The sequence below is a fragment of the Anopheles bellator genome, chromosome 1 (assembly GCF_943735745.2).
Source record: "Anopheles bellator chromosome 1, idAnoBellAS_SP24_06.2, whole genome shotgun sequence".
NCBI lineage: Eukaryota > Metazoa > Arthropoda > Insecta > Diptera > Culicidae > Anopheles > Anopheles bellator.
This window is the reverse complement of record NC_071285.1, coordinates 24,256,864-24,281,790: the sequence shown is the minus strand read 5'-3', so window position 1 is coordinate 24,281,790 and position 24,927 is coordinate 24,256,864. Positions and strand designations below refer to the sequence as shown.

The window sequence follows — 24,927 nt, the reverse complement described above, 5'->3', positions numbered from 1 at the left end:
AATTAGATCTGGCCGTTTAGTTGACACTTCGGTATGCTCAGTAACAAATAGTGGTTTGTTTTGAATTTCTGGGGTCTGGGCTTTTCTGGGTATTAATATTATGGGATAACTGTAGAAGGAATCTTATCTCTTCTGTACATAGCAAACGGTTTACTTGTAATTGTAGAAATTAGGGTTTGAAGCTGGTGCAAGTAAACTACTGAATTAGTCTAGTAAATACAAATAGTAAATCAAAATACAGATGATAGTTGCCAATATCAATTAATTGAACTGTACCTTTGCGCCAACTCGAATGGGGATTATAATTTATGATTTAATCTAAATGGACACGTAATTTAGTTTTTTTGTTGTTGTTTATAGTCCTGCAAAACATGAAAAGTAAAATAGAAAAATGATAATGACACCACAGACCAAATAAGTAACAGCAGATCATAATTGTTCCGGAATAAGTAATAAAAAAAACCTATTAAAAATGTGTGAATGAGTGAAGTGAACAACTGAACAATTGTTGGAGAACGCCTCATCAAACCGTGAAGAGGGTGATTAAAATTTGAATGGCTCGATACGTGGGCTTGCTCCATCTACGTGCTGGTCTTACCAAATTACCAGTTGCAACTTAAACTGTCTGACCCAACATGAAGTAGCGACGGTCCATGCCGTTTATTTGTTTAGAGCTACTCACGTTACACTTATGTGTTTGTAAGGATATGGACTTTGTACGGTAGATTGAACGGCAACGTGGCATGACATGACAAATGTAAAACCAACTCCGGCCACATCCGTTGGTCGAGAAAGAAAGGAGAGCTTTGTTGACTTGTTTGTTGACAGACATGGCGTTTGTTTGTTTGCTCCTTCGCACTGTTTTCAAGGGCGTTGCTTGCGAACGAACCGGCCCAGCTAAGCCCTTTTTCGGGTGGACGAGACACGCTTTTCCCGGCAGTGCATTTTCTTGGCACAGCGCACACACGGCGCGGCCCGTGTGCTACCTGCCGCACCTAAGCCGCAGCAACCCGCAACCTACAATCCGATCCGATCAACGAGGACCTGCCCGGAGGTCCTCACTCGCTCTGTTCGAAATGCAGGCGACACACGGCAACCCGTTCGACTCCGGGTTTTCGGTGCCCCGAACGCCTTCAGGCGCTTCCGAGAGGTGTCTTAATTATGAGATCACAACCCGACCAGACCCAACAGACCTGAAAACAAAGGATCTGAGCACATACACGGAGTGTTTGGAGTCGGGAAAAGTCAACTCCATAATCTTCGGTTCGTTATCTTCGGTGTGCCGATCTTCGAAGTGTAATAGGATTCGCCTTCGACGGCCGGCCAGATATTGACTCGTGGCCCCGGGCCCAGGACGATTCCCAACCTTGCGAACCCTTCTTCGCTGTCCCACATCTTTGCACGATTCGATTACTTTCCGCCCATCGGGGGTCTCGTTTTGTTAACCCATTTTTTTCAATTTCATTCTGCTAAGCCGTTTCGACCGCACCGTGGCACAGGGGCTAAGTTCAACTCTGTCGTATGTAAAATGAGAAAAAAGCGAACTGTAAAACGAATCCAGGATCCCTGTGGCCTCTTTAATGGGGAAAAGTGGACTTTGGGCTAATCTTGCTCGTGTGGCCGTTTTGAAGGTTCACTCTCGGGCTTCCAAAACATCGCATCGTTCGGTTCCGTCGCACGCGCTCCGAGTACGCCACAAGGATAATGTACGTAAATCGAATCTTGCCCGTTGTACCGATTTTAAAGCCCGTTGGCCGGGATGTTTGACCTTTAGATTGTGGCCCGACGGTCCGGGATATGTCTCGGCTTAACGGAGATCGATTCACCGTCAACACCTCCCACAGGACACCAGAGTCCTTTCCGAGTGCAAACAAGTGCCGTTTGGAACGTGGCAGGAAAGCCGATCCGCCGAAAAACAATAAACTGTTCCCCGGAACACTAAAATATGAGCGACAGGTTGGACTTTCCGGTTGACAGTGAAGAACATACGAGATTATCCTGGGCGCATTTTGCAAGCGTTTTGTGGAGCGTATTTCAAAGTTGACTTTCAAAATCTCCATTGAGCGAACAGTTTGAAGTTATCTTTAGAAATCCTCATTGTAGAGAATGAAAATATTTGCATGGAAAATGCGTGACTTCATTCATTCACATTTTTGGGAAAGTATACATTTTATTTATTATATTTGTTATTGAGGATGGAGCCGTACTGTCAGTTCGTAAGCATTCATCAACCTTACTGAAGGAGTTTGAAATTAAAAATATTCGTAAGTAGCTTGGGATATGCAGAAAACCGATGCCGGATCCGCGTGAAACTTGGAATAGCGTAGTTTTGTGACAACGGACAGTGAATAGAGGACAGTGCGAGCCCCCAAAACCTCTCGGGGTGGTTCGCTCACATACGAAAATCTAGGTAAATTTCAGCTAAACTTGGATAGTTTTCAAGCAATTTGAGCCATACTCAACTGGTTCGAATTGTGCCATGCATCCAAGGGGAAGTGAGAAGGGAAGTCACCTCAATGAACCCTTCGCCAGGAGCGTTGCCATCGACGGCCTACAGGTGGAATCAAAGGCCAGCAAGAAACCGACTTTCGCCTTTTTAAAATCCTCGTTCACGGAAATTGCACGGAGATGTTAGAAGAACATAATTCGTCCCAATATGAAGGATAAAACATCAAAGGCTGTACGTTACGCCAAAATTACACTAGTTTTGCAAATTTTTTACTAAATTGAATAAGTGCTTCTTTTAATTGGTTAGGCAGTTACAGGTAGATTCTATGTTAGTTCCAAAATACTTTTTTAAGGAATTTAGTTTCAAAACGCTCACCCGTCAAAGCGTCATAACATTATTGTTGAATTTTAATTTAAATGTTAAGAATCATTGTGGAAGACAAAAGTAAATTATACAGTTTAGAACTCTAAAACTAGAAAACGTAGAAACCATACATGTACTTGATCAGCAAAGATGAACAGAAAGTAGATGCATAAGTCCGGCCGAGGAACGGATTAGTGCAAACATGGTGCAATAACACTTTGTGACACATGTTAATGTATTTAAATAACTTTTATCGACGATCCATGTCGAAATATCGGCCTCGAAACCCGTTCATTGGCGCGGTAATGAACTAAACTACCGTCCATGATGAACCATAAACCATAAACACACTTGTGTCTTCCACTTTTTTATCAATTAGCCCATACGGTGCGTCACGAATCCAATCCAATCCACACGACGGGGTGGCGGCTCCGGGACGGATTTCATCGGTCTCGGAAGAATTATGCCTCCGGCCCAGCAGAAGGGTGGCGCAGCAGTGGCGACCTTGCCAATCGTTACCGTACAATATTGGTGCAGCAGTAAATGGCGGAGCGAGAAATCAATCGCCACGAAAAGTGGGTCCATCGATCCGTGTTTGCGGCTGCGGATACTGGCGACTGGCGGTGTGAAGATGCAACAAGTCGCACCCCGGCGCATCATGCTCGTCTCAGTGGACCATTTGGTCATGCGAATATTGTTTTGCTATGCTCCGATTGGCGGACTGCTCTAGTGCGACTTCCAACCTGGGGGCCTGCTGATCGGCGGTGCGCTTGTGAATGAAGTGCAGGGCCCAAGATCGTCCCGAAGGATCGTCTTGACTGGGATGCTGGCTGCTGAAACGGACACGGTTAATTTACCATTAAGGGGTCCACCGGCCAAATAAGGCGTCACATTTTCGTTACCTGTCTGGTAGGACTTTCTCCTCGTCGATGCTCGCGAAGCCTTTGACGAACGCTAATATGCACGCGTAATTGTTAACAATCATCACGTCACGGTCGGTCGGGCGCCCGAGCCTTTGTCATCTTGAGCCTGGACTTGGAAGCTTCATTCACAGCGCAACCACACCGTGCACAGCTATGCAGTTTTTCTTTCTTATTTGTGCTCAATGAACCATTACTTGGAGCCCCCCGGCATTGTGAATGGTGTGGCGCGAGAACCCTGACGGGAGGCGCAGGAATGTAGGGCGAACGACGGAGCTGACATCAGACAGCGGCTGTGTGTAAGGTTTAGAATTTCGTTTAGAACTTTATTGCAAATATCGAAAGTAGTTTCGCTTCACTAATCTACTCCATTATCTGCATGCTTTAAGAATGGTTGTTTGGCTCCTGGGTGACTGCTGTTAGTATTAATATCGTTCATTCTCCGCTTTCTCTCTATCAAGCATTAGGTTTGGTTTTTGACTGTTTTGTTTTTACACTCGTTCCTCTCGACTCCCTCATATTTTACACTACGCCAATCGGGCAGGACATCAAGGTCCCTGCTCCGCTTTCCGCACCACATCCATCCTTGTCAGCAATTTTCAGTCTTCAGTTTAGTAACACAATAAATACAACGTCACGCGAGTGTTTGGCGCGGCCTTCGGGACAGGTTTGTTCAGAGCAAAGATCAATGAACGAAATTTAAGTGCCAAGGAATTAGATTTGAAAGAGTTGCGGTTTCTGTTTACGTTCTTTTCTATCATTTTAAAATCAAACAACGGCTCACAGCACGCAGCCGTTAGGTTGCGTACGTAGAGCTGGTTGTTCTGCAGCTTGCTTGCAAGATTAGGTCTGTACGCAGTATACCAGTTTCGGACAGATTTGATTTGACTGTTACATTCGGGAAATTCGAGGCACAAAACCAAAGGAAATGCGATCTAACGGTCCGCTTTTTGCCGGCATCGGTGCCGGTGTTTGGCCACGTTTCAGTCCGGCTTTCTTAGGTTTTAGCACCTGCACACAACCTGCACACAAATTGGACGGGGTCCGCGCGATCCAGTCCTGTAAGCACCGCTTGCCTTATCACATATTGCGTTTAATTATATTGTGTACCCCGCAAGCATGAGATCGCCACTAGCGTCTTCGTCTTTCCGTAAGTAACAAACTACAGGCTTTTGGTTTAAAAATTAATTTACCGTCCTACGCCCCAGGGTGTCAGAGTGCACCCTTCCCTTCAAAAACCTTACTCCGCCGCCCGACGCCCCGAGCCGATCGCCGGAAAAGGAACCTTGCTGGTTGGTGCTGGTGAATCACTAACTGTTATCGGCCTATCTAGGAAACGATCGATTAGATACTAATAAGGTCCAGGTGTTCGAGCACACCGGAAACGGCTAAGTTCAGAGTAAGAAGACGGGTGTGTTAGGGGGGTGCTATCGCACATCACTCCAGTAGCGCCTCTCTCCAGGGCTCCAGCGACCCCAAGCGCCGCAACATTTTGAACCGTGTTGAAAAATCTAACTTCCTACTACATTTTGCTAAGTACTTTCTGCGCGATTTTGCATCAACTATTAGTGGGCAAAAACGGTGAAAGTTTCGAGTTTTTATCTATGAACGAGTTAAAACACGGTGTTCGCGGCACGGAACTACGGATTGTTGTTTCTTTGAGTTTCTCTACGAGCTTGCACTACTGCGGGTTAGAGCTGCGTGTGTTGTGTGGAACTACTCCTCACTCTAAGTCGGCAAACGTGTCCCGTTCCCGTTTAGTTTGTTAGTCTACCAAAAAACTACGGTGCAGAAACCGTTGGCTGCAGCCGCTTGACTGGCGAGAGAATTGGCGCTTTCGAAATGGAAACAAAACCCAACCGCCGGAAACAATCGGAACCGAACATTTTCTACACATTTTCTCTAAGCCTGCGTGTGTTTCTAATGTCTCACTCTATCACATGCCGGTCGCGCGGACCGCCGCCGGCATCTGATGGTCGATGGTAGTAGCACAGCGGTCATTATCTACCGTCGCTCCACGGAATGCTGGACGCTCGGAGGCGAAGCCACCCGAGATCCGATCACTTTTTCTGGCTCTCCTTTTCGCCCCCATCCCGCTCCGATCGGCGGACGATCAGATCGTTGTCACTGTTCGGTTCCGTTTCGTCCGACACTTCGTCGTCGTTCGAGTAATCGATCGCTATCTTGAGATCCTCGCACGTGACCACGTCGCCTTTGCGATCGTCCGACGTGATCGATTTGCGGGACAACGAGCAGCGCCTCTTCGCGTCGTCGGGGCTCTGGTCATGAATGCACACGTGCAGGGAGCTATCGTTATCACAGGGGGCCGAAATGGACTGCGGGAGTACGTTTTTCAGTGGCGTGCGTACTTTGCGCACCTGACCGCGATCGGTTTTGTAAAACTTGAACGGAAGCTTCGACTGCTGCTGCTGCTGCTGGGCGCCCGGTTCGCCGTCGGCCCGATGGGGCCCATCGTGCGGATAGGGATGGTAGTGGTCCGGCGGGTTCATACCGCGGCACGAGCCGGTGGAATGGTTGCCTTTGTATTTCTTTAACGTTGCCGGCAGACTCTTGGATCCATGCGTTTCGGCGGCACAGGACTGCGGAGGGGACAAAGTCTTCATTAGAACCACTCTTTGGCTAGACACTTACAAACACAGACAAACTTACGTCACTATCGGGGTCATCCTGGGTGACGGTATTCTCCGGATTGCGTTGTTTCTTGTTCAACGCAGCGGCCAGGCACCCGACACAGATATCGCTGTCATCCGGTTGATCCGCTTGTCGCCGCTGATGGGCGGCATTCCGCCCAGAAGAGTGTGAATTCATATGATCCATCTGCTCTTGCTCCGATTCCGACTCGGAGGAACTGCGTGACATCTAGAACAAAGGAAAGGGACGTACATTTCACTTCACTCGCCACGGTCGCATTGCCTATAGTTACCCGATTCTCACTGGAAGCCCGTATCTGGGGCAACGGGCTGACGCTGTTACGCCGTTGGTAGCCCCCTCCGTCGGTGCTGCTGCGGTCATCGATAAGGTCTCCCTCTTCCATGTCCATGTCCAGCTGCAGTATACTCTCCTGACTTCCGGTAAACTAGGCGTGTATAAACAGCAAAACACACATCCATTTAAAGCAGCGTTTCACGGTGTTCGACGATCGCAATGGCCACTCAAATTCCCAACAGTCCAATCAATCTACTTTCTCTACTTCTATAGCGTTTTCGCAGGCGTTCGACTAGTGAAACTTTCTTTCGAACTTCGAGCTGGGGAGATTACCAGGAATCAGAATAAAGCATAGGGATGGACTGCCCAAAATCATTACAAAACAACCTTTAAGTAGCAATTACATCAAAAGGAGCGGGGCGCGCAAAGTATACAAGGAAGGCTACCAAACTAGAACGTCAACCGAAGGGTCATAATGGGGTAAAGTAAAACTAACAAAAGTAGGATAAAACACAAATGGAAAAGTTTATTTTTATGTACATTGATCGGTAAAGTGCCTTAAATATCGGAATCGGAATCTCTCGCGACAAGACAAACCACCGTTGTCTGGCCGAAAAACTCCTCAGAGCGCAAACCGCGCGTTACGCGTGTTTCTGGTGGTTCCAACACCGTTGTGAAATCGTTAATCTGTTCTTCAAACATCGCTTTACTGCAGGACGTAGCATTGTCATTTAGTGTTCGTTGTGCCACCGTTCCGCTGTCGGTTTGTGTCTGGGTTCGGCCCTCTACGCGACGGCCAGTTTCAGTTCTAAATCAATACACTATCGCAAAAACCGTTACACGCTACTCGGTGCCATTCGCACAACGCATTCTCATTAGCGATCGCATCTCAAACAACTACCGGACACACAAGTACATAGAAATAGCGTATACTAGCGAAACTAAGGGAGCAACTGAAACGGTTCCAAAACAACGCACTAAAATCAAGCGGACTGATCAATAAAACGACCGTTCAATCGGTGAATTACGCTAGCGACAGTACGCGCGATCGATCACGATCGCGATCACGGGCTAGTCGCACCTTACAGCTAGTGAAAGCAACAGCAGCAGCAGCAGCTCGCGCTCCCGGTGCCAGGTTTTGTATACGTAGAGTAAGTAATAGTAATATGTCTCGAGCTTGTATCACAGAATCTTACATAAGTGTGACATACGTTTCTTAAGTATCGACGTCGTGTGCTGGGCCGTTTTTCCCGTGGAAAGCACACCGTGCGCGCACCGGAAAACCGAAAACCACCAATAAAACACCCCCTTGCTCTTGGTATAACCAATACGCGAATGGTTTCGGTTACACGCGCGCCTCTGTGGTCCGTCCGTCGTGCGTTTCCCTAATTCAAAGTGCAACCAAAGCCGCGGTGTAATGTTGCGACCGAAATGTGTCGCATGGCACGTGTACGAGGGCAGGGCCTATGTACAGCACATCTTCCTCCCCGCCCGGCCGCTTCGCTTCCTTAAACCCTAGCGCTTCCAATCAAACGCACACGCCGCGCTCGAGAGCCGCCGTTGCATCGTCGTAAGTCGGGGATGCGCTTTCGTTAAATGGTTCCTCTATTACTCTATCGAACTCAGGCACCGGTCGGTCGGTTTGCTGATAAGCTGGCTGTGGCTGTTACTTTCACTGCCACCGTCGGTGATACGACGATGGTGATCGCTACTACTACTGTCCCTAGGGTTACCGCCCATGCTAGCGGCGCTACTACAGCCGTCGGTTGTGAATCGGTCACAGAGCGCGCTTCTGGTGCCGCTACCGCCTCCTCCACCACCGCCACTCGCTTCGCCATCGTCAATGTTGATAATGATGGTTACGATGTCGGTCAGCTGACCACCGGCGGTGGCGGCCGTTGTGCCGGTGCCGCGACCACCGTAACCACCACCATCGGCCGACGGGCGGACACGGTCGGCCGGTGACGTCACCGGCGACGTCATTGAGCGCCCGCCGGCGGCGCCAGGGCCCGTCCCCGACCAGGAAGCTCTTCGTGACGACTCGCTCGACGCTATCGAGGCCGTTGTCATCGTGGACGTGTCGGAGGGTGGAGGCGGTGGCGCCACATTTAGGTACTCCGCAATCGCCGCGTTGGTCTGAGCGGACGAGCAACCCACCACAAAGCCGTAGTGCCGCAGGATGTCCATCTTGCACATGGGGCAGGTGCGATGCTCCAGCAGCCACGGATCGATGCACGCCTTATGGAACTCGTGTCTGGAAGGAAGGAAGGCGCATTAGGTGGCGGTCGGTCGGTCGATGGGTGGCCATCACCAGCGGCCTACTTACTTGCACGGTAGCACGCGTATCACGTCGGTCACTTTGTACGGCTCGATGCAGATGGCGCAGCAATCGTTATCGATTTCCTGAGCGGCGAGAGAAGCAAAAATGATGACAATGGTCATAAATAAGCTCACACACGGCTGGCCAGCGAGCGGCCACCCCTGACTCTGCTTACCTTGTCATCTGATTTAATACTTTTCGTTGGAATTTTGGCAATGATTCGCTTCGCGACGCTGCACAGCCGTTTCTGCAAAAGGAGGGTGAACGAAACGAAAATTATTATTGCCTTGCCGCCCGATGCTCGACACGAAACCGTTAGCATCATTTATGTGCACACGGGTTGAAGTTGGATAACAGAGATGGGAGTTTCGTAAGGCAGCCCCCCCGTCCGGCGGCCGTCTCGGTGCAATTGAACTCAATTGAACCCGGCTCGGGCGGGCGCGCTCGCTCGGAAAAGCAGGATCTGAATTTAACTTAATTTAAAGCGGCTGGCCGCGCGCGCTCACCGATTGTTTGTCTTTCGTTTGCAGGTACCGGAACCGCTGCACGTAGTAAAACACCAGCCAGACGAGCGAGATGATCATCAGCACGATGAACGAGATCGACACGAACAGGACCGACGTGCTACAAAGAGACGAGAGACGAGTGTGGTTAGTGCGGTCTTTGGGGCGGAGCACCGGACGGGTTGAACACTTACCGATTGATGTTGCCTATCGGGCGGAACTGGCGGGAACCTTCGATGATGTGCATCAACACCTCGTGGCTCTCCAGCAGCTCGATCAGCTCGTGGCCCAGCGCTTTCGTGGTGAAGACCGCGGTAATGTTTCCTGCGTGTGGTAGAGAGTACCCGGGGCTTAATGTAGTGTTAACAATAGACGAACGAATCGAACGCAACACCGTCCTGGTTGCTACACCCCACGTGTGGCGGTGGCTAAAAATTGCAGGCCAATTAGTAGCGTCACGTGTGCACATTATCAAATTAGTGGCCACCGAATCGCGCAACGCGCCACTAGCTGGTGCCTGCAACAATGGTCTGACGCGTGGAAAACTGGGCCACCCGACACTCGGCGGTGATCGGATCGGGGCCGATTGAATCGAGGGATTCAATTCTTGTTTCCATCTTGAGCGCCATCACACGGCACAACGGCTGGTTCTTGTCGAACACCCGAAAGCGCCGGAAGTGGTTGCCGACCGGCGTGAATTGGCGATGTCCATGAACCGCGTCTGGGGGTGCGTTAGGAATCGAGTCGCATCAGACCGTCGCCGCCGGTATGTTAATTCGTATGCTAATACACCGTTGGCAGGTGCAAAACAGACAAATTCGCCCGCCGCAGGAGGACCCGCATGGGCACCACGCGTGGCTTCAGTGAGTCACAGTTCGCGTACGCGCTTTATTGTGCTTTTATGTTGCGCGGGCCGCGGGAATAAAGAGATATGCGTTTGTCGCGCTGAACACAAAGAGTACCCCCGCGGGGCCAACCTTGGCCGACGGCAAACCCGGTGCTTGTGGGAGAAAACTTGTGAGAAAAAGCGTGCCTTACCCGACTGCGCCTTGAGGTGAGTCTTGCCTCTTGCCTCTTGCCCATTGTGAAGAACCACAATGGGCAGGGGTTCGCTTCGACCCTTCAGCTTCAGCCATTGTACCAACTTCTGTTCTGCCTGTTTCACTTGTTTCATTTCTTCATCATTGGCCCGGTTATTTTCCGCCACGGTTTGTTCTTGTTATTGATTTTCCATCCGTTCTTTGTATCCGTTTGCTAAAATTAACCAGCCGCTCTTTTTGGGGGCCCTCAGGGCCCTTCCCAAGCATGCCAGCTCCGGAACTGGCTGGGGAATATTTTCGAGAATAATTACGCGGTTTACGCGCATTTCGTACACTCTCAGGAGCGCCATTAATTATCAATCAATACGAGAGCGGCGAGGCCACTGTTTAAAAATGCATAAAACGCTCCACACGCTAGAAACACATTGGCCGCAGGGCACCGCAGGTAGTGAGGTGAGTTGGTGTGAACCAATTTCGTGCGTTTCGCGGCCACGCGGCCGTAATGACCTGCCGACGCTGAAGTGGCGCTTCGGGCCACAAGAATGTCCTTCATCATTCAATTAACCTTCGACACGCATAACCACCGAACGCTGCTTAAATACACACCAATCACGAACCTCCCCGGACCACGCGGCGGAGACCGGAACCCGAAGGGTGTCCTTCTCCTTTGGTGTGCCCGGACGACGAAGGAAACCTTAGCGACACGTGTCCGCGGTGTTTGATTGTGTGTGTCCATTGACAGCAAACCAGACTCGAGAAGACTTGACACGACTTGGCCACTTGGGACCGGCGGCTGGTCGGTCACTTGGGGCCAGCGAGCTTTGGCAACTGCACAGCCACCACATTTGGGATGCATAGCGTGAGAGAGTGGGTGTGCGAGCGACTGGGCGACTGCATGGCACAGCGGATTCCCAGGAAACACCCACCCCGGGTGGCGAGGACAGACTGGCGTCATCGATTTTCTGCAATGTTGCTGCCCGGAGCTACCAACATTGCGTTCGATGACTGAGTGTCAAAAGAGCAAAAGGTAATGGGTTCCACTATTCCGAGTTGAGGCAAAAAGGGCCCAAAGAATATTTTGATAAACTTCACTCAACATCCGCCTTGAAACAGCTGCTCGCGTATCGAACGGCAAATTGCAATCGGTCATAACACCTTTTAGTGTCTAATCTATCGGCACTACTTAATATTCCGCTAATGGTCTAATGTAATCAATCGTGTTCGTTGCCGTAACAACCCGCCACCCGATCCTATGATGGTGAACTCTCCTTGAAGGGTGAAGTACGCTGCTCCACTCAACACGAGAAACTCGGATGGCTGCTCGTTATCTCAACTGATTTACCGTGCTGTTACTTGACAGATTTCGAGCACTTATCGCAATGTGTGGCCATTTCGGAACACCAGCACCTTCGGGAGAGACGTAGGCTAAAGTCCAAAGCTTCATAAATCCCTTAAAGACGTTGAGAGTCGCATTTCCCATCCAAAGCCTACTTCAATCCCAATCATCAAAGGGGGCCCAGCGAACAGTTTTACAACTGTCAAATGATGTTTACTTTTCCGCCAGAACATCTGACGCCGTTCCTCGTGCGGCTCCAACCCCGGAACACTGGAATCCCAATATTAAAAATAACAACAAACAGAACCCAATTCCGTGGGGTTCGCAGCTACGAACCAGCCAGCCAGAACAGCAAAAAAACAGTGAGTCCACTTGAGTGTCCATAACGCGCCGCCACACTATCATCATTCAGTCGTTGACTGCTGGCGGGCGGCGTCTCCGGACTATCGACACCTCTCTCTAGAGTGGTTGTGACAAACATTATCAATGTTTGCCGTGAACCCCTCTCCAGCACCCAGCCACGCCGCCGGCTGCATGAGGGGACACGCCAATCAATCAACAAACGGCCAATCCACGGCACCTGATGCTGGCTGATGGTTCCCGGCAAACCGGTTCCCGGGCGCGGGTCGAAAGTTTGTCCGTTCCGTGTTTCATTGTGGTTGTTGTTGTCCAAGTAATTCCTACACCCCCTGAGCTAGCCTGAGGATGTCCAATGCAATTGAACCTACGAACACACTTCTTTCCGGGTGACCGTCAAACGACTATACTATACGTCTGCCTGTTCGTCTGTTTACTGTAGGAGTAACGGCCTATTCTAAGTACATCCCAAGGATGGGCTGTTGATGCATCTCCCAGGCTAATTAAGTGACGCTGGAAAGGCGCAGGCAATAAATTAATTACTTCTGAGAATCCGATCTCGGGACACACAGCGTCACCCGCGGCCGGTTCGTCATCCGCGGCCAGGGACGCCGATCGTCGCGATGGTCGCTGAGAGAGAGCCACGACGTAACGGGCCTGCCAAAGCGGGAGGTCGTCGTCGTCGTGAGAGTGAAAGTACGGCGGCCGGGCCGATTATGGCGTCCCTGCGCGATTAATGCGGGGGATATATGGTGCCACATGTCGGGCCACTATCTTACAATGTCGCGGACGTGACCGTGGCGGCGTCGCGGCTAGTTTCTCTTGGCAGGGAGCGGGACCACGTATCGGTCGGAGGAGTCATAATTTGCTGCATCCATGCTAGAGAGGCCGTTAGACATTAATCACCTCTCGCTCGCTCTCTCTCTCTCTCTGTTCGGCACACGGGATCGAATGGGGCCAACGGGGGACCACCAAGAAGTGAGCCGCCGGCTCAGGGTGGGGTGTCTTATTTTTATCTTCGCTCTAGTACGGCAGGGGACTCTACGACTATTGACACTACAGGCGTGTGGCGAGCGACGTGAAAAAAGCCGCGGATTGTAAATACCATCGGTTGTCGGTTGATATTTTCGCTTTCGGTGGTTGAACTCAGGCCGATCTGTTAGCTACATGCGCCATGTGCATTAAAAAAATAAAGGACCCCCGTTTTATAGGCCACCGCACAACCAACGGGGCCACAGCCAGGTCCCGACTTCAAAACGAGCTAAAAATATCGGAGATCGTAAAGTACGTGCAATATCGGAGCAGTTGGGATATCAAGATAACTCGCTTGCTGACTGATGACTGGGCTCCCCCCCCCCCCACATAGAGGCCACATCTCAGGTATCGGGATGGTCTCCCAGAACGGTGTAATTACGAAGGGAGCACTGAACGCGACGAAGTCTGACCAGAGTCGCAACTTCAACCGCGCGGGTAAACAGCGCGACAATCAACAAACCACGAGCCGCGAGCGAGGGCTTTTGGAGGACATTCCATTGTGTATGTCCCGCTCGAAAAAAAAAGAAACCCCCAAACGGCCAACACCTTCTTGCGCTGTTCGCGAGAGTTCGCGCGGCACACAAAAATCAAGACGTCAATCTTTCGGTATCTTCGCCTCCGACGCCCGCCCGGTTATCTTCCTGCCACTACCGCTCTGCCAGCTGCCAGCTTATCAACAGCAGCTTCGCCACCCTTCGCTGACGCCTGTTTACAGCCCCCCAATAGATTCTTTGTCGTCGTCGAGAGCTCGGTCGCGCACTCGAGAATCGCAATAATGTGATGACAGTTGACATTTCTTCTTACTCGGCGGCCCACCTACACCTGTCGCCGCGCCATTTCGAGTGGGGCCGATGGCGGTGGGGGGGCGGTGGGCAGTTATATCACTTACACCCACCTGCTTGCCCCCATCAGGAAGTGGTGGTTTAGTGTTTTGAGCGAAGCTGAAACCAACGATTGGGGCTTCGATCCGCGGGGCGATACGCGTGAATCCGCAACTCATTGAGTCGGGAACGGGGTGTGGACGGACCATGGACGGTCGGTCAAGTCAACCAACGTCAAGGAGTACCAAAATAAGCGGAACTGGTTGGCAATCGGCCCGGACCCAAATCGCGGGCTCGCCAATCGATCATCATTCGATCACGGTTTGACAGTAGTAGCAGTAGTGCCTTCCTGGTTCCTGTGTGTCCTACAAACAAAGAAGAACCGAATCCGTCGCCCGACGGACCCTATTTCCCACCGTTAACCCCACGGGACACTTACGCTCCTTATCGTTGATCTTCATTTTATCCAGCTTCGTGTCGCCCTTATCGTTGTAGATAATGGCGGCCGCGGCCCCATGCTCGGCCGCGTGCTTCACCTTGTCCTCGAAGTTGCAGCCACCGCGCTTGATGAGCGCGATCCAGGCGGTCCCTTCGTGGTCCGCTGGCAGCGGATCACCCCGAGTACCGAGCCAGTACCGGGAGCAACCGGAGTGATCGGAACGGTTGGCACTGTTCGTGACGTGCACCAGCAACCCCGTGCGGTTGAGGACACGTCCCTCGCCATACTTGGCGCTCTCGTTGCCCCCCAGCTCCCGCAGCTGGCCGCTAGCGTCCACGTAGCTGTAGTTGAGGAACGCCAGCGTGAAGCTCTCGATCGGCATCCGATCTTCGGCCGGCAGGGCGAACGACGACACCCCGTTACTGAACTCGGTCGGCTGGGACAGCGAGCTGATGTCGTGGTTCGGCGACGAGTTGGCCGTCACCAGCGAGGCACCCACCAGCAGCGACAGGAAGTTGTTCATATTGACCTGATGGCTCAGCGCCGACATCATGCCTGTGGTCTGAATTCGCGCACACTTTTTAACGTACACACTCGCAGGACGTGTCTCACGTATCCGAGGGACAGACCGGGCCCATTCGCACACACCGAACAGCAATGCACTCGAAATCACTGCACTCGAACGGAACTCGGAACTAGTAGTAGCAGCAGCAGATTCACAGACCCCGTCAGTTCGACTCGGTGCCACCACAGCCCCCGAACCGCTCCGGTTGAACTCTACGAGTGTGATCTGGCTGCGATCGTGGCCGACCCTGGACTGACGGCGGCTGGCCGTCTCCCGGGGCTGGAGAGTGTCAATCGACCGCGAGCCGCGGCGTTCCTTCGGCTTCCTTTGACAGCTCTAGCGAAGGGGAAGTGCTTACGCCCGTTTACGGCTTGCGTAACCTCCGGGTGAACCTGAAAAATAGAATACAGAACAGAAGGGAAAGCGTTACTCCACTGGACACTCCGGTAATTCCATTAGACCGAGATTTTAGACCGCCTGACGCAATGCGTCAGGACACACTTCACGGGCATATTAGTGCCACTTTGAGACACTCTTCGGGGTGTGGCCCCCCCGAGAAACCATACTGGCGCCCGTGATGTCCTGGGGACTTTGAGGCAACACAAGATGGACAACGTCGGTCAAGGAGCGTCTCAACGTCACACAAACACCACGCAATGCGTCCATCATCTTGCTCGCCAATACGCTCGTGGCCGCTTATCACTCAGCTCAGGTCGGTCGCAAAAAGCGTACAGAAGCGATAACACTCCGCCCCGCCATCTGGTCCATAGCTAATTGCCCGCTGAAAATGCGCTGAGTTCGCGGACTGTAGCTGATGAGCCTTATCGCTTGCCGTAACGTTGCAAAAGGTCCGTGAAATCTCTCTCCGTCTCTCTCTCTCTCTCTGCCAGGGTGACTCACATGGGCTCAGCACGATGGCCATAAACCGGCTGGGTGAGGGAAGGTCGTTCCAGTTGAATATTTACGGTGGCGGGGGGCCGCACGAATTTCACGGCTCATGCCGATACCATTGGCCCCAAAAGGCCCCATGCCTTAGGTGGTCGCTTCTTCTTCGTGCCTTCCGGTGCCCTTCGAAGAAGCGCGGCCCGGCAGTAGAAACTTCGACGACGACGCCGCGAACTCTCGTGGCGTAGGAGCCACCGGAATCAGCAATCTTCGCCCGCCCCGAACTGATAGAGTGGAGGGCCCCGATAAGATAGGGCACTCACGGACCTGGGTGAACGCCGTATTGGGCAGGGTCGATCGATCGCACGGATTGCCGCCGGCAGCGAATTGCGCAATCATCAAGGACATCCACATGCGAAAAAAAAACAGCCAGCAACCCAAGATGGCCAAGATACACAATTTAATATTCATTCCCCTGCGCGGGCACGTCACTTCCGGTTCGGGTGCTCATTTCTCAAGCTGATGCCCGGGAGAGGTCGGGAGGCAAATAAATCCGGCCCTCGGCCCGAGCGATGTAATCGGTATTTATCTATTTATTCAGCGCAAGCTTGCACCGCCTTTGTGGAACGCCGGAGTCCGGAGCAGTGTGTGCATCGTCATCATGCAACCTCAACGACGTCTCAGCGTCACTGGAAGTTAACGACCACCAAGGCGCGAAAAACCTGTTCCTCTCTCGATCAGGCGGCGGCGAACTAGTTCCACACGCGCCCCATGCGATAGGTGATCCTGTTGTGCCCGTGGCCAACAAACTGGTGGCACTGCCCCCTGCCGCAGACCGGGGATGACATCGACCTGCCTCACTGCGGCTGCTGGCTGCGGACCTCCCGCCCGCCCCTGTCCACATTAGAGAGGGGCACCCGGGGCCCGACTCTGGTGCAGGTTCTGAGCTGCCGTTCTCGTGTTGTTGCCATCAGCACCATCAGCGTTGGCGGCCCTGGCAATGATATTGACCTTCCGCGTAATAGCAACAACGGTGAAATGTGAGCACAAACACATACGGAGCGATCGAAACAGCGAACAAGATGCCTTTGCCTGGGTCTGTCTAATGATTCCACCTTCCATTCCTTTCCAAAGGGGACTAGTGAAGGTAGCACAGTAGACACAGCATCAGTAGATTGGCCCCGTACAGTTCAGGTTGTCTAATAAATGCGTCTTGAGAGCTGCCGACATTCGAGTGAGACCCTATCGTGAATCCGTTGCCCAATGAAGCTGCCTGGGCGTGGTGTTCAGATACCAGGTTTATGAGAGGAGACTTGTAAACAGCTCTAGCTATCAATTTGGTCTTCCTAGTTGTGTTTTTATTGACAAGATTACCTTGTTTTGACATCAACCGAATGATTTCATGTAGAAACAAAACAATAAATTAAGTTTAGAAACTTATCTTTGAAGAGGTTAGATCATGTCGACTTTTGTGCTTAAAAATGACGTTTCGCGGCGATCATTGTTTTTCTTCTCCCTGCTGAAAAAAATGGTACAGAATCGCATCAAATGATTGCCGAAGCTTGTTTTAAGAATATCGCAGCTCTTTAAGCGGTTTAAAAATTGTTAAAATGGCGATTTTTACTTTTGACAAGCAAAGAGCGTCGGAGAACTCCAAAACATAACTTTCTGATGGGACCAGAGAGGTGTGATGTAACACAAGCTCCTAAAGCAGCCTACGTGGAAGTCGAAATTGAGGGACTAATTCGTTTGCTTCAAAAGGCGAAGAATTCTTTCGGCGCGGAATCCACGATTTAGCAGGGAAATGGGAGAAATGCATAGCTAGCGATAGCACGTACTTTGAATAAAATAGAGTTTTTCATTTAATTCATGTGATTTCTTTGAAAAAAGTCTCATTTGATAGTTTTAGACCTAATGGTAGTTTCCATCAACACTTGTAATTTGAGAAAACTTGTCTGAAAGTCAGGACGGACGGCTTAAAGACCTTCCTTGCATCCGGCACACGGTTCCGATGTTGCATCGTTCCAATCATCACTTGGTCCTTGGTCCTTCAATGTAGTGATCGTAATGGGAAAATCCATAAGAAGTAACGAACTGAAACTTCTTCAATCAATTCAACTGGCCAGTGCTGCAGCACTGCAAGAGCAAGATGTAATTCAAGAGACAAGAACACAAACGACTTCCTTTTCCGATCCCCATTGGGTGCCTCTACTAATTATAGAATTTTATCACCTACATGGCACGTCCATGATCGGTATATGAATCGGTACGAGGGATACACACGATCCGAGGTCGCAGACAAGTGCGACTGGCTCAAAGCGCCACTACTCGTCTGCGTCGTTTGTTACATAAACAAAATGGCCTTCGCGAGAGCGTCAATCGGCGCGCCATGAATCTGTGAGTTCCGCAGTCATCTATAGGAACATTTGAGGGAAAATCTTCTCCCAACACTTATTCAGTTCAATTATCTTTACCATCCTTTTGGCGTGCTGAAAGCCTCGCCCTGAGGCGTTCAAGCCGCTGAGCAGTGGCCTTACGAGGTGCACCCTGCTTCGTCGCACTGATTTATTTCGCAAGGCTCCACCGAGGAGTTGCCGAGGCGCATTCGTGATCGAACTCGCGATCCACCATTTCACACGCATAACTGTACCTGCGCAGGCCTAATCCGAACCGCGCAACCCACCTGTCTCCATCGGGAGTCCTACACAACCGGTTCTGGGTCTCACCCGCCCTGGCGCCCGGACCGGTCTCCCACACGGACTGCAGCTCTACAGTGTGAGGAGTGTGCTTTTGCGCGTGTGTCGCTCTCGGCTCCACCGATGTTCCGACCCGCTCACTTCCGACCACACCACTTCCGAGATCCGAACGGCAAGGTAGGTCGTTGAATGCGCGAAGGTTAACCTAAGCGCGCATGAGTTTATATTTTTGTTTTCGGTCGAGAGCACCCCGAGGTTCGCAGCAGCAGTGCCAACGGCAAGCCACAACAACATGGCGATGGCGACGCAATGACCACGTTGTTTGTGGTGTTCCGCGAGAGCTTTGTTGTTCGCGTCGCGAGCAATGTAAATAGTAGGTAGCGTCGGGCGCCGGATCGACCAAGAAGACGGTGGCGCGAACGACGACTTCTTAGTGCCAAGGAGGTAATGGGCCAAGAAGCTGCTGGTGGATGGCGCAAGGACTCCGTTATCTTTGTTTTACTATCGTCATCGGTGCCGGGGGTAATTTTCCGTCTCCGTCACAGCAATTCATCGCGTCCGAGGTCGTTCACTAAAACGAAGAAACAGTTTTGAACCGGGTGGGCCAAAATAAATGCCAAATGCTTGGGATGGGATTCGATTAGTCGCTTCCCATCGGACGCTGCGACAGGCGGCTGGAGAGACCTTCGGGGGTCGTGTACGTGACCGGCATCAGCAGGGCCAGCTGCTGGGGCCCAGACGGTCAGTAGTTTGGGCATGCTCCCGCTCGCTCGTGGCAACGGAGGCAAGGGATGCGCTTCCGGTTGGCAAAAAGGCCCTCATTGGCCGCCCCGATCTGGTCGATGACGACGGCACGGCAACCATTTGCATAGCGCGGATTTATTATTCTGCATCGGCGGATGACGGGCCGCCGCCGATGATGATCGCTGGCGCTCGCGGGCGGCCCATTACAGCTCAGCTGATGAATTATTCAGCCCTCCGGTTGGCCGATGTGAAGTCTCTCGGCGGTCCAAAGTTTAGCGCACCAGCAGCAGCAGCAGTGCCCTGAGCACCGGTTCTGATGGCGTCTTTCTTTGTTCGCGCTCGAGACGCAATGGATAGATAGTATGTCGTGTGTCGTGTGCTCGTAGAGTAACTCTAGAACGTAATATCGGCGTTCAGGCGCCATCAACAGAGTCTCGTAGTACCTACGTATTATCCCGGGGGGGGCCGGAACGCTCCTTAACTCGAACACGCTGGAGACACGAGCACAACACTTCACATCGCAACTCACTAATCGGTTCCGTCCATTCTCCGTTTTCTAACGTTTATCTTCGATATTTTCTTATCAACGACCAAAAAAAACCCCTCTCAACGGCGACTACCGGAAACAACGGAATCTGCCAACCAACCGATGACAGCACGGATTGCGAACTGAACGGCCCGCCTATATTGCCAACGCCGCTCTGGGGCCGACGATGTTTTTCGGTGGTTTCTCGAAAATAAAAACATTATTTCAAAAATAAAACCCGCAAACGCGCAAAGGAAGACGCACGCAGCGCGCCCCAAGTCCCAAATACGCGCGGCGAAAACAAGTCCGATTTCCGCCGGCACTATTTGCGCCGCGGCCACGGCTCTCCTCCGACCGTTGGCCCACTAAGCCCCCCCACCGCCGGTGGTAGTGCCGGGCCACGTGAAGGTTCCCCCCCCCTCGGCCGCACTAGAAACGCACTAATTTTATTTGAATAATTATCCGCTCATTACAATGAAGCGGCGCGCGCGTACTCCTTTCGTGCCAATTAGCCCGTGCGCCACGGAGAGCGCGCCCGATGATGTATCTCTCTCGAGTGACCCCGCAATCACGGAGTGTACTAACCCGCCCCCTGGCACCCCTCTGTCTGCCTCTCTCTCTCGTGGGCGCTTTCTATTGATCCACAAAGTCACGCAGCCTCGCCACAAGTCAGCTGTCCGGGGCGGCCCGCGCCCGGCGAAGCCACGCGCCACTCGGGGGGTAATCTCGGGGCGGCGGCCCGAAGTTATGACGGATGAGCCCCTGGCCCCCGCCCCGCGCAAACGGAAGTACGCTGCGGCACGGTACGCAATTGAGGTAACAGAGTGAGGATTACGAGGCATTGGGTTGGCTCCTCGTTTGGTGCGTTCAGCCATAGTGTTGTAGTAAAAGGTATTCGGCTGAGTTTTGGGCGATCAAATTCCTCTCACCGGAACCTTTGTTGAAGTTCCGCAGTCTAAAAGATGAAAACACGTCTTTGCGAACGATTTATTGGGAGTGCTGCCCTCAATATCAATTTCAATGTCGACCATAACGATCCTGTGACAGTAACCGTTGGGCACACCGATGTCGACTGTTCTAACAACCTTTGAAATTCTATTGGTTTGGAACTCTGTACTCAAGAAATCGGCTACAATCCAGCAAAGATGTGGTTTTGACTGACAGAAGAGGACCGAAAGCCTCATTCGGCCTGGTTATTACAGTCCTTGATGGACGACTCCCTTCCAGTCCCACAAAATTCACACTCCATTAATAGAAGCCGTTTTTGGAGGGTCGCTTGCGTTGAATATTCTCATATTGAATCCATTTACTTATCCTTCGTCCGTGATTAATCGCTTCAAAAATGGTTTGGTAACTCAGTCTTCTGGTATTTCGGTCAATTCAGTTTCTTAACGTTACTTCATGAGACAAACTGGATCTTCTGTCTAGTGACAAAAAACCGCACATACTCTTTAGTAAAAACTCATATTGAGTTCAAACGTGTCTCTTGGACCGCCGGAGATGCCGGAACCCATCTACCCATGCACCGAATGTGAGATCTCCGCCTGTGGTCCGATCCCAAAACGAACCGAGCGAGCTGGCGGCCCTTTGGCTGACTCTGGCCCGGTTGCTGCTGCTGCTGCTGTTGAACTCTTGAAATGGTTTCACATGTTGGCCCCCTACCCGGTGACAGTGATTGATGCAGCGCTCGGAAACGAGGCGAATCCGCTAACGACCCACCCGACGACGCGCTTCTTCGGTATCGTCGCCCCGGTGCATTGTCGTACAACATTATCATATGTCTGTTTTGCTACGATAAGGTTAAGTTGGGCAAAGTCACTGCGGCGCCACAGCTCAACGAAATCCGATACATTTTCAGTGAGCTTCCACTGTGGCCAAATCGAATTAGAGCAGTTCGTGGACAATTTAAATGAAATTAGGACCGCCGACAGCACGTGGCCAAAAACAGGCCACGTACGTTCTTGGTACCTGTAATGCAAAAGCGCTGCAAAAATGGCCGATGAACACACATTGTTTACCTGTACCGCAGTTTCTTTGGTCGCAATTTTCCGGAAAATACGCCACCATTGTGGCCAATCGTCCGATACACCGTTAGCGGAACGGAAACTTGCACCACACAAAATGATGCCCAAGGGGGAGTGAACCGCGATTGGCTTGTTTGGAGCGGATTCCCCCGTAATGGTTGTCCACCCGCGACAAGGAAGCGTTTCGTGCGGGGCACCGAACGGTTCCCGTCGGGCGAACATCCTTGAACTTTGCGGACCGGGCCACACGGATCAATATGGAAACGTGCACCACACGACGCTACGGGAATGTCAATACTCAATTACCAGTACGCAGCAGCGCCGGCCGCGAAAGAACAGCCTGTGGCCAGGTTCGGCGGTTCCGCAGCAAGACAAAGCCGACCGAAAGCTGCAGCGCCGGCCCCGTCCGTCCGTCGTATGTTTTATTTTAAAACATTTTCAAATTCCATTCCGGCCACAGCACCGGCTTGTGTCTGGCTCACGTGACCAGCACACCAAAGCGGGCACACCGCGGGATCAGCCCCGGCTCATCATCGTGGCATTCCCCTGCACGGTTGGCTGCCACCTGTCCAGTGGCCAATCGGCCGCCCGGTCGATGGGTGCCTGCTGACCGCTGAGCACATGTCCCGGGCAGCTTTAGGATTAAGGACATTGCTGTGTGCACCTGAAACACGTTTTCCCGGTCCGGCGCTCGGCGTGTGGCTCGTGCACTTCACGTTGTCCTAGCCCAGAACGTGCACACGCCCGGTGTCCGGGAATGTAAGACTGTGGTTGGTATTCATTACGGAGAACGGCAAACCACACGTGCCGAAGGAATTTTGCGCAGCGTCCGCTTGACGGTGCTGGTCCAGCTGCCTCTGCTGGGTGGCTTCCGTTTTGGGGGGCCCACAAATGGGATTATCCTCTCACACGGTACACGATAGCTGCCACGGATCGCTACAATGATAATCTTACAGTCGATCTAATTAGTGATATTCCTGCCTCGATCGCCATTATCCGACGCCCAAAACCACGAGCACGTTGAGGCGTGCGTTGCGTCACGTTCCCCCAATGCTGTGTGTCTATTGCTTTTGGGATTCTGGAAAAAAGAAACGGTGCGATGAATGGCTCCATATCTGTTTCCTCTGCCCACAATGCAATGGGGTATGTGTGCGCTCCAGTCACCCAGCCGAGCTGTGGGTGTTTGTGTGGGGGAGGCCCCAGAGAGATGCAAAGTACCCAACACGTCCGCTTTCCAGCGCTGGCACAAAGTGTTACACAATGCCCCGAGAGGCTGCTGGTACGGCCACACGTTGTTCGAAGCGCAACAGCAAAACCGGAACCGCTGGGCAGAAAAAACAGAAACGGACGGCGGTCACAGAACCATGGGAAATATCTCACACCTTCGCGGGCGCGCGGGGAAGAGAATGGACATTTGGTGTGCGAATGATGACGTAAAGCGCCCCCGAGCGCGCTTGTGGGGCCGGCCCCGGAACCGAGGAGCGAAGGTTGTTTGCAAACATAAACATGCGAACGGGAGCACGCCCGACACATACACACGATCGCTCAACGGTTTCCTGATTGACCCACTTTGCTGAGGCCCTTTTTCCCGTGGACAAGATTCGGGCCCAACACACACCAGCACACCCGGGTGTGTGCAACGCAACCAAAACAAACAGCGCGGATGAACTCGAACCGATGCTTTTGGCACCATCCCGTATGGTGATCCGGCGTTCATTTTGTTCGCTGTCATTCATTTCGATTTCTGGGGCATTTCCCCGGATTCGATGCCCGCGTTGTTTCCCCGGACAAAACACACTCCGGAAACGGGAGGCCCCAGGAAATACCAAGCACGCAGAACGTCAGCGAAAGGAAGTGCTCGGTCCTGTTGACGTATGACGACGTGCCAATGTTTGTGTTTTCGGTCGCGGGCCTAGGAATAGGAATTATGTAAATGGCCGCTCGTGGTACGTTGTTTGCCCGCTTACCCCTTTCCGAAGTCAGAACATGTGGCGGCGAGACGATCGAGGCCAGCTGGTTTGCTGCGAGATGTCTTCCGGGTTAGGCCCGGTATTGGAGTCGGTCGCGACGGCGGCTAGACCATTAAACGGTTCCAACCGACGGGATGGAGTTATTTTTAGCTCGCTGCGTCGGGAATGAATCATGCAACGCGAAACTCGTTCGGTTACCAGGGAAGTCGTGTTTTGCTCCGTTTTTTGACGTTATTGCCGATGCACACGCACACTCACAAACGGAGGGTGACAAGTGCAAACAAATCAAACAAAAAGCCCCTTCTCGCCAACAGCTGCCCTCTCTCTCTCTCGCTCGCTCACTCGTTCGCTAGCGCGTGGAATAAGAATAAAAACAGATTGCTTTGTCTTCTCACGCGCTCTCGCTTACCTTGCCGTCAAGCGCTCTCTCGCGCTGTCTCACTCCGTCTCACGCGGGCACACAGCTCACGCCTCTCTTCGCGATCGCTTTTCCGCACAGCAGCAGGCCGAACGGGGGAAACTCTGCGGCCCAAGGATGCTCTTCTTTTTCCGCCGCCGTGTTTCTCTTCTCGGTCAGTTTTCGTTTTCGGAGTCTCCACATACACAGCAAAGCTAGCTATTCCCTCTGCAGCTCTTGGAAAATCCAACCGCCCACGGAACCGAAAATAAACACTAAACACTGGCCGCTGGCTGCTGGGAAAATACTACCACACAGACTCGCGCGTACCCTTGAACGTCTTCGCGGACACAATCGGTCAGCCTGATGCTGCTGTGGGGAACTCTCGCGCAGAACACCGCACACAGGACACGCACACACTCAGAGGGCTCAGCTTCCCAAAAGGCTCGACGGAGCCTGGAAGTAGAATTTTCCCGACCGACGACGATGGCGAGTTTTCCTGCGGTGTGCCGGGCAATTCACTTCACTCTTCACGGCGAGATGACCATCCGCGCGACGGTTTCGTTCGTACCGCGCGGGTCTGTTTTCTCT

At 52.1% G+C, this 24,927-nt stretch overlaps 1 protein-coding gene across 1 annotated transcript; it reads right to left on the bottom strand.

The window, feature by feature from the left end:
- Positions 1 to 4,557: 4,557 nt before the first annotated feature.
- LOC131206619 (E3 ubiquitin-protein ligase goliath) lies at positions 4,558 to 24,927 on the bottom strand. Its single transcript, XM_058199237.1, has 10 exons — positions 24,349 to 24,927; positions 14,530 to 15,486; positions 9,696 to 9,825; positions 9,505 to 9,622; positions 9,174 to 9,245; positions 9,005 to 9,081; positions 8,836 to 8,932; positions 6,677 to 6,829; positions 6,403 to 6,612; positions 4,558 to 6,332 (listed from the first exon to the last, which is right to left on the bottom strand). Exons 2-10 carry the CDS (start codon positions 15,080 to 15,082, stop codon positions 5,793 to 5,795), a joined length of 1,950 nt encoding a protein of 649 aa, XP_058055220.1. The 5' UTR covers positions 15,083 to 15,486; positions 24,349 to 24,927; the 3' UTR covers positions 4,558 to 5,792.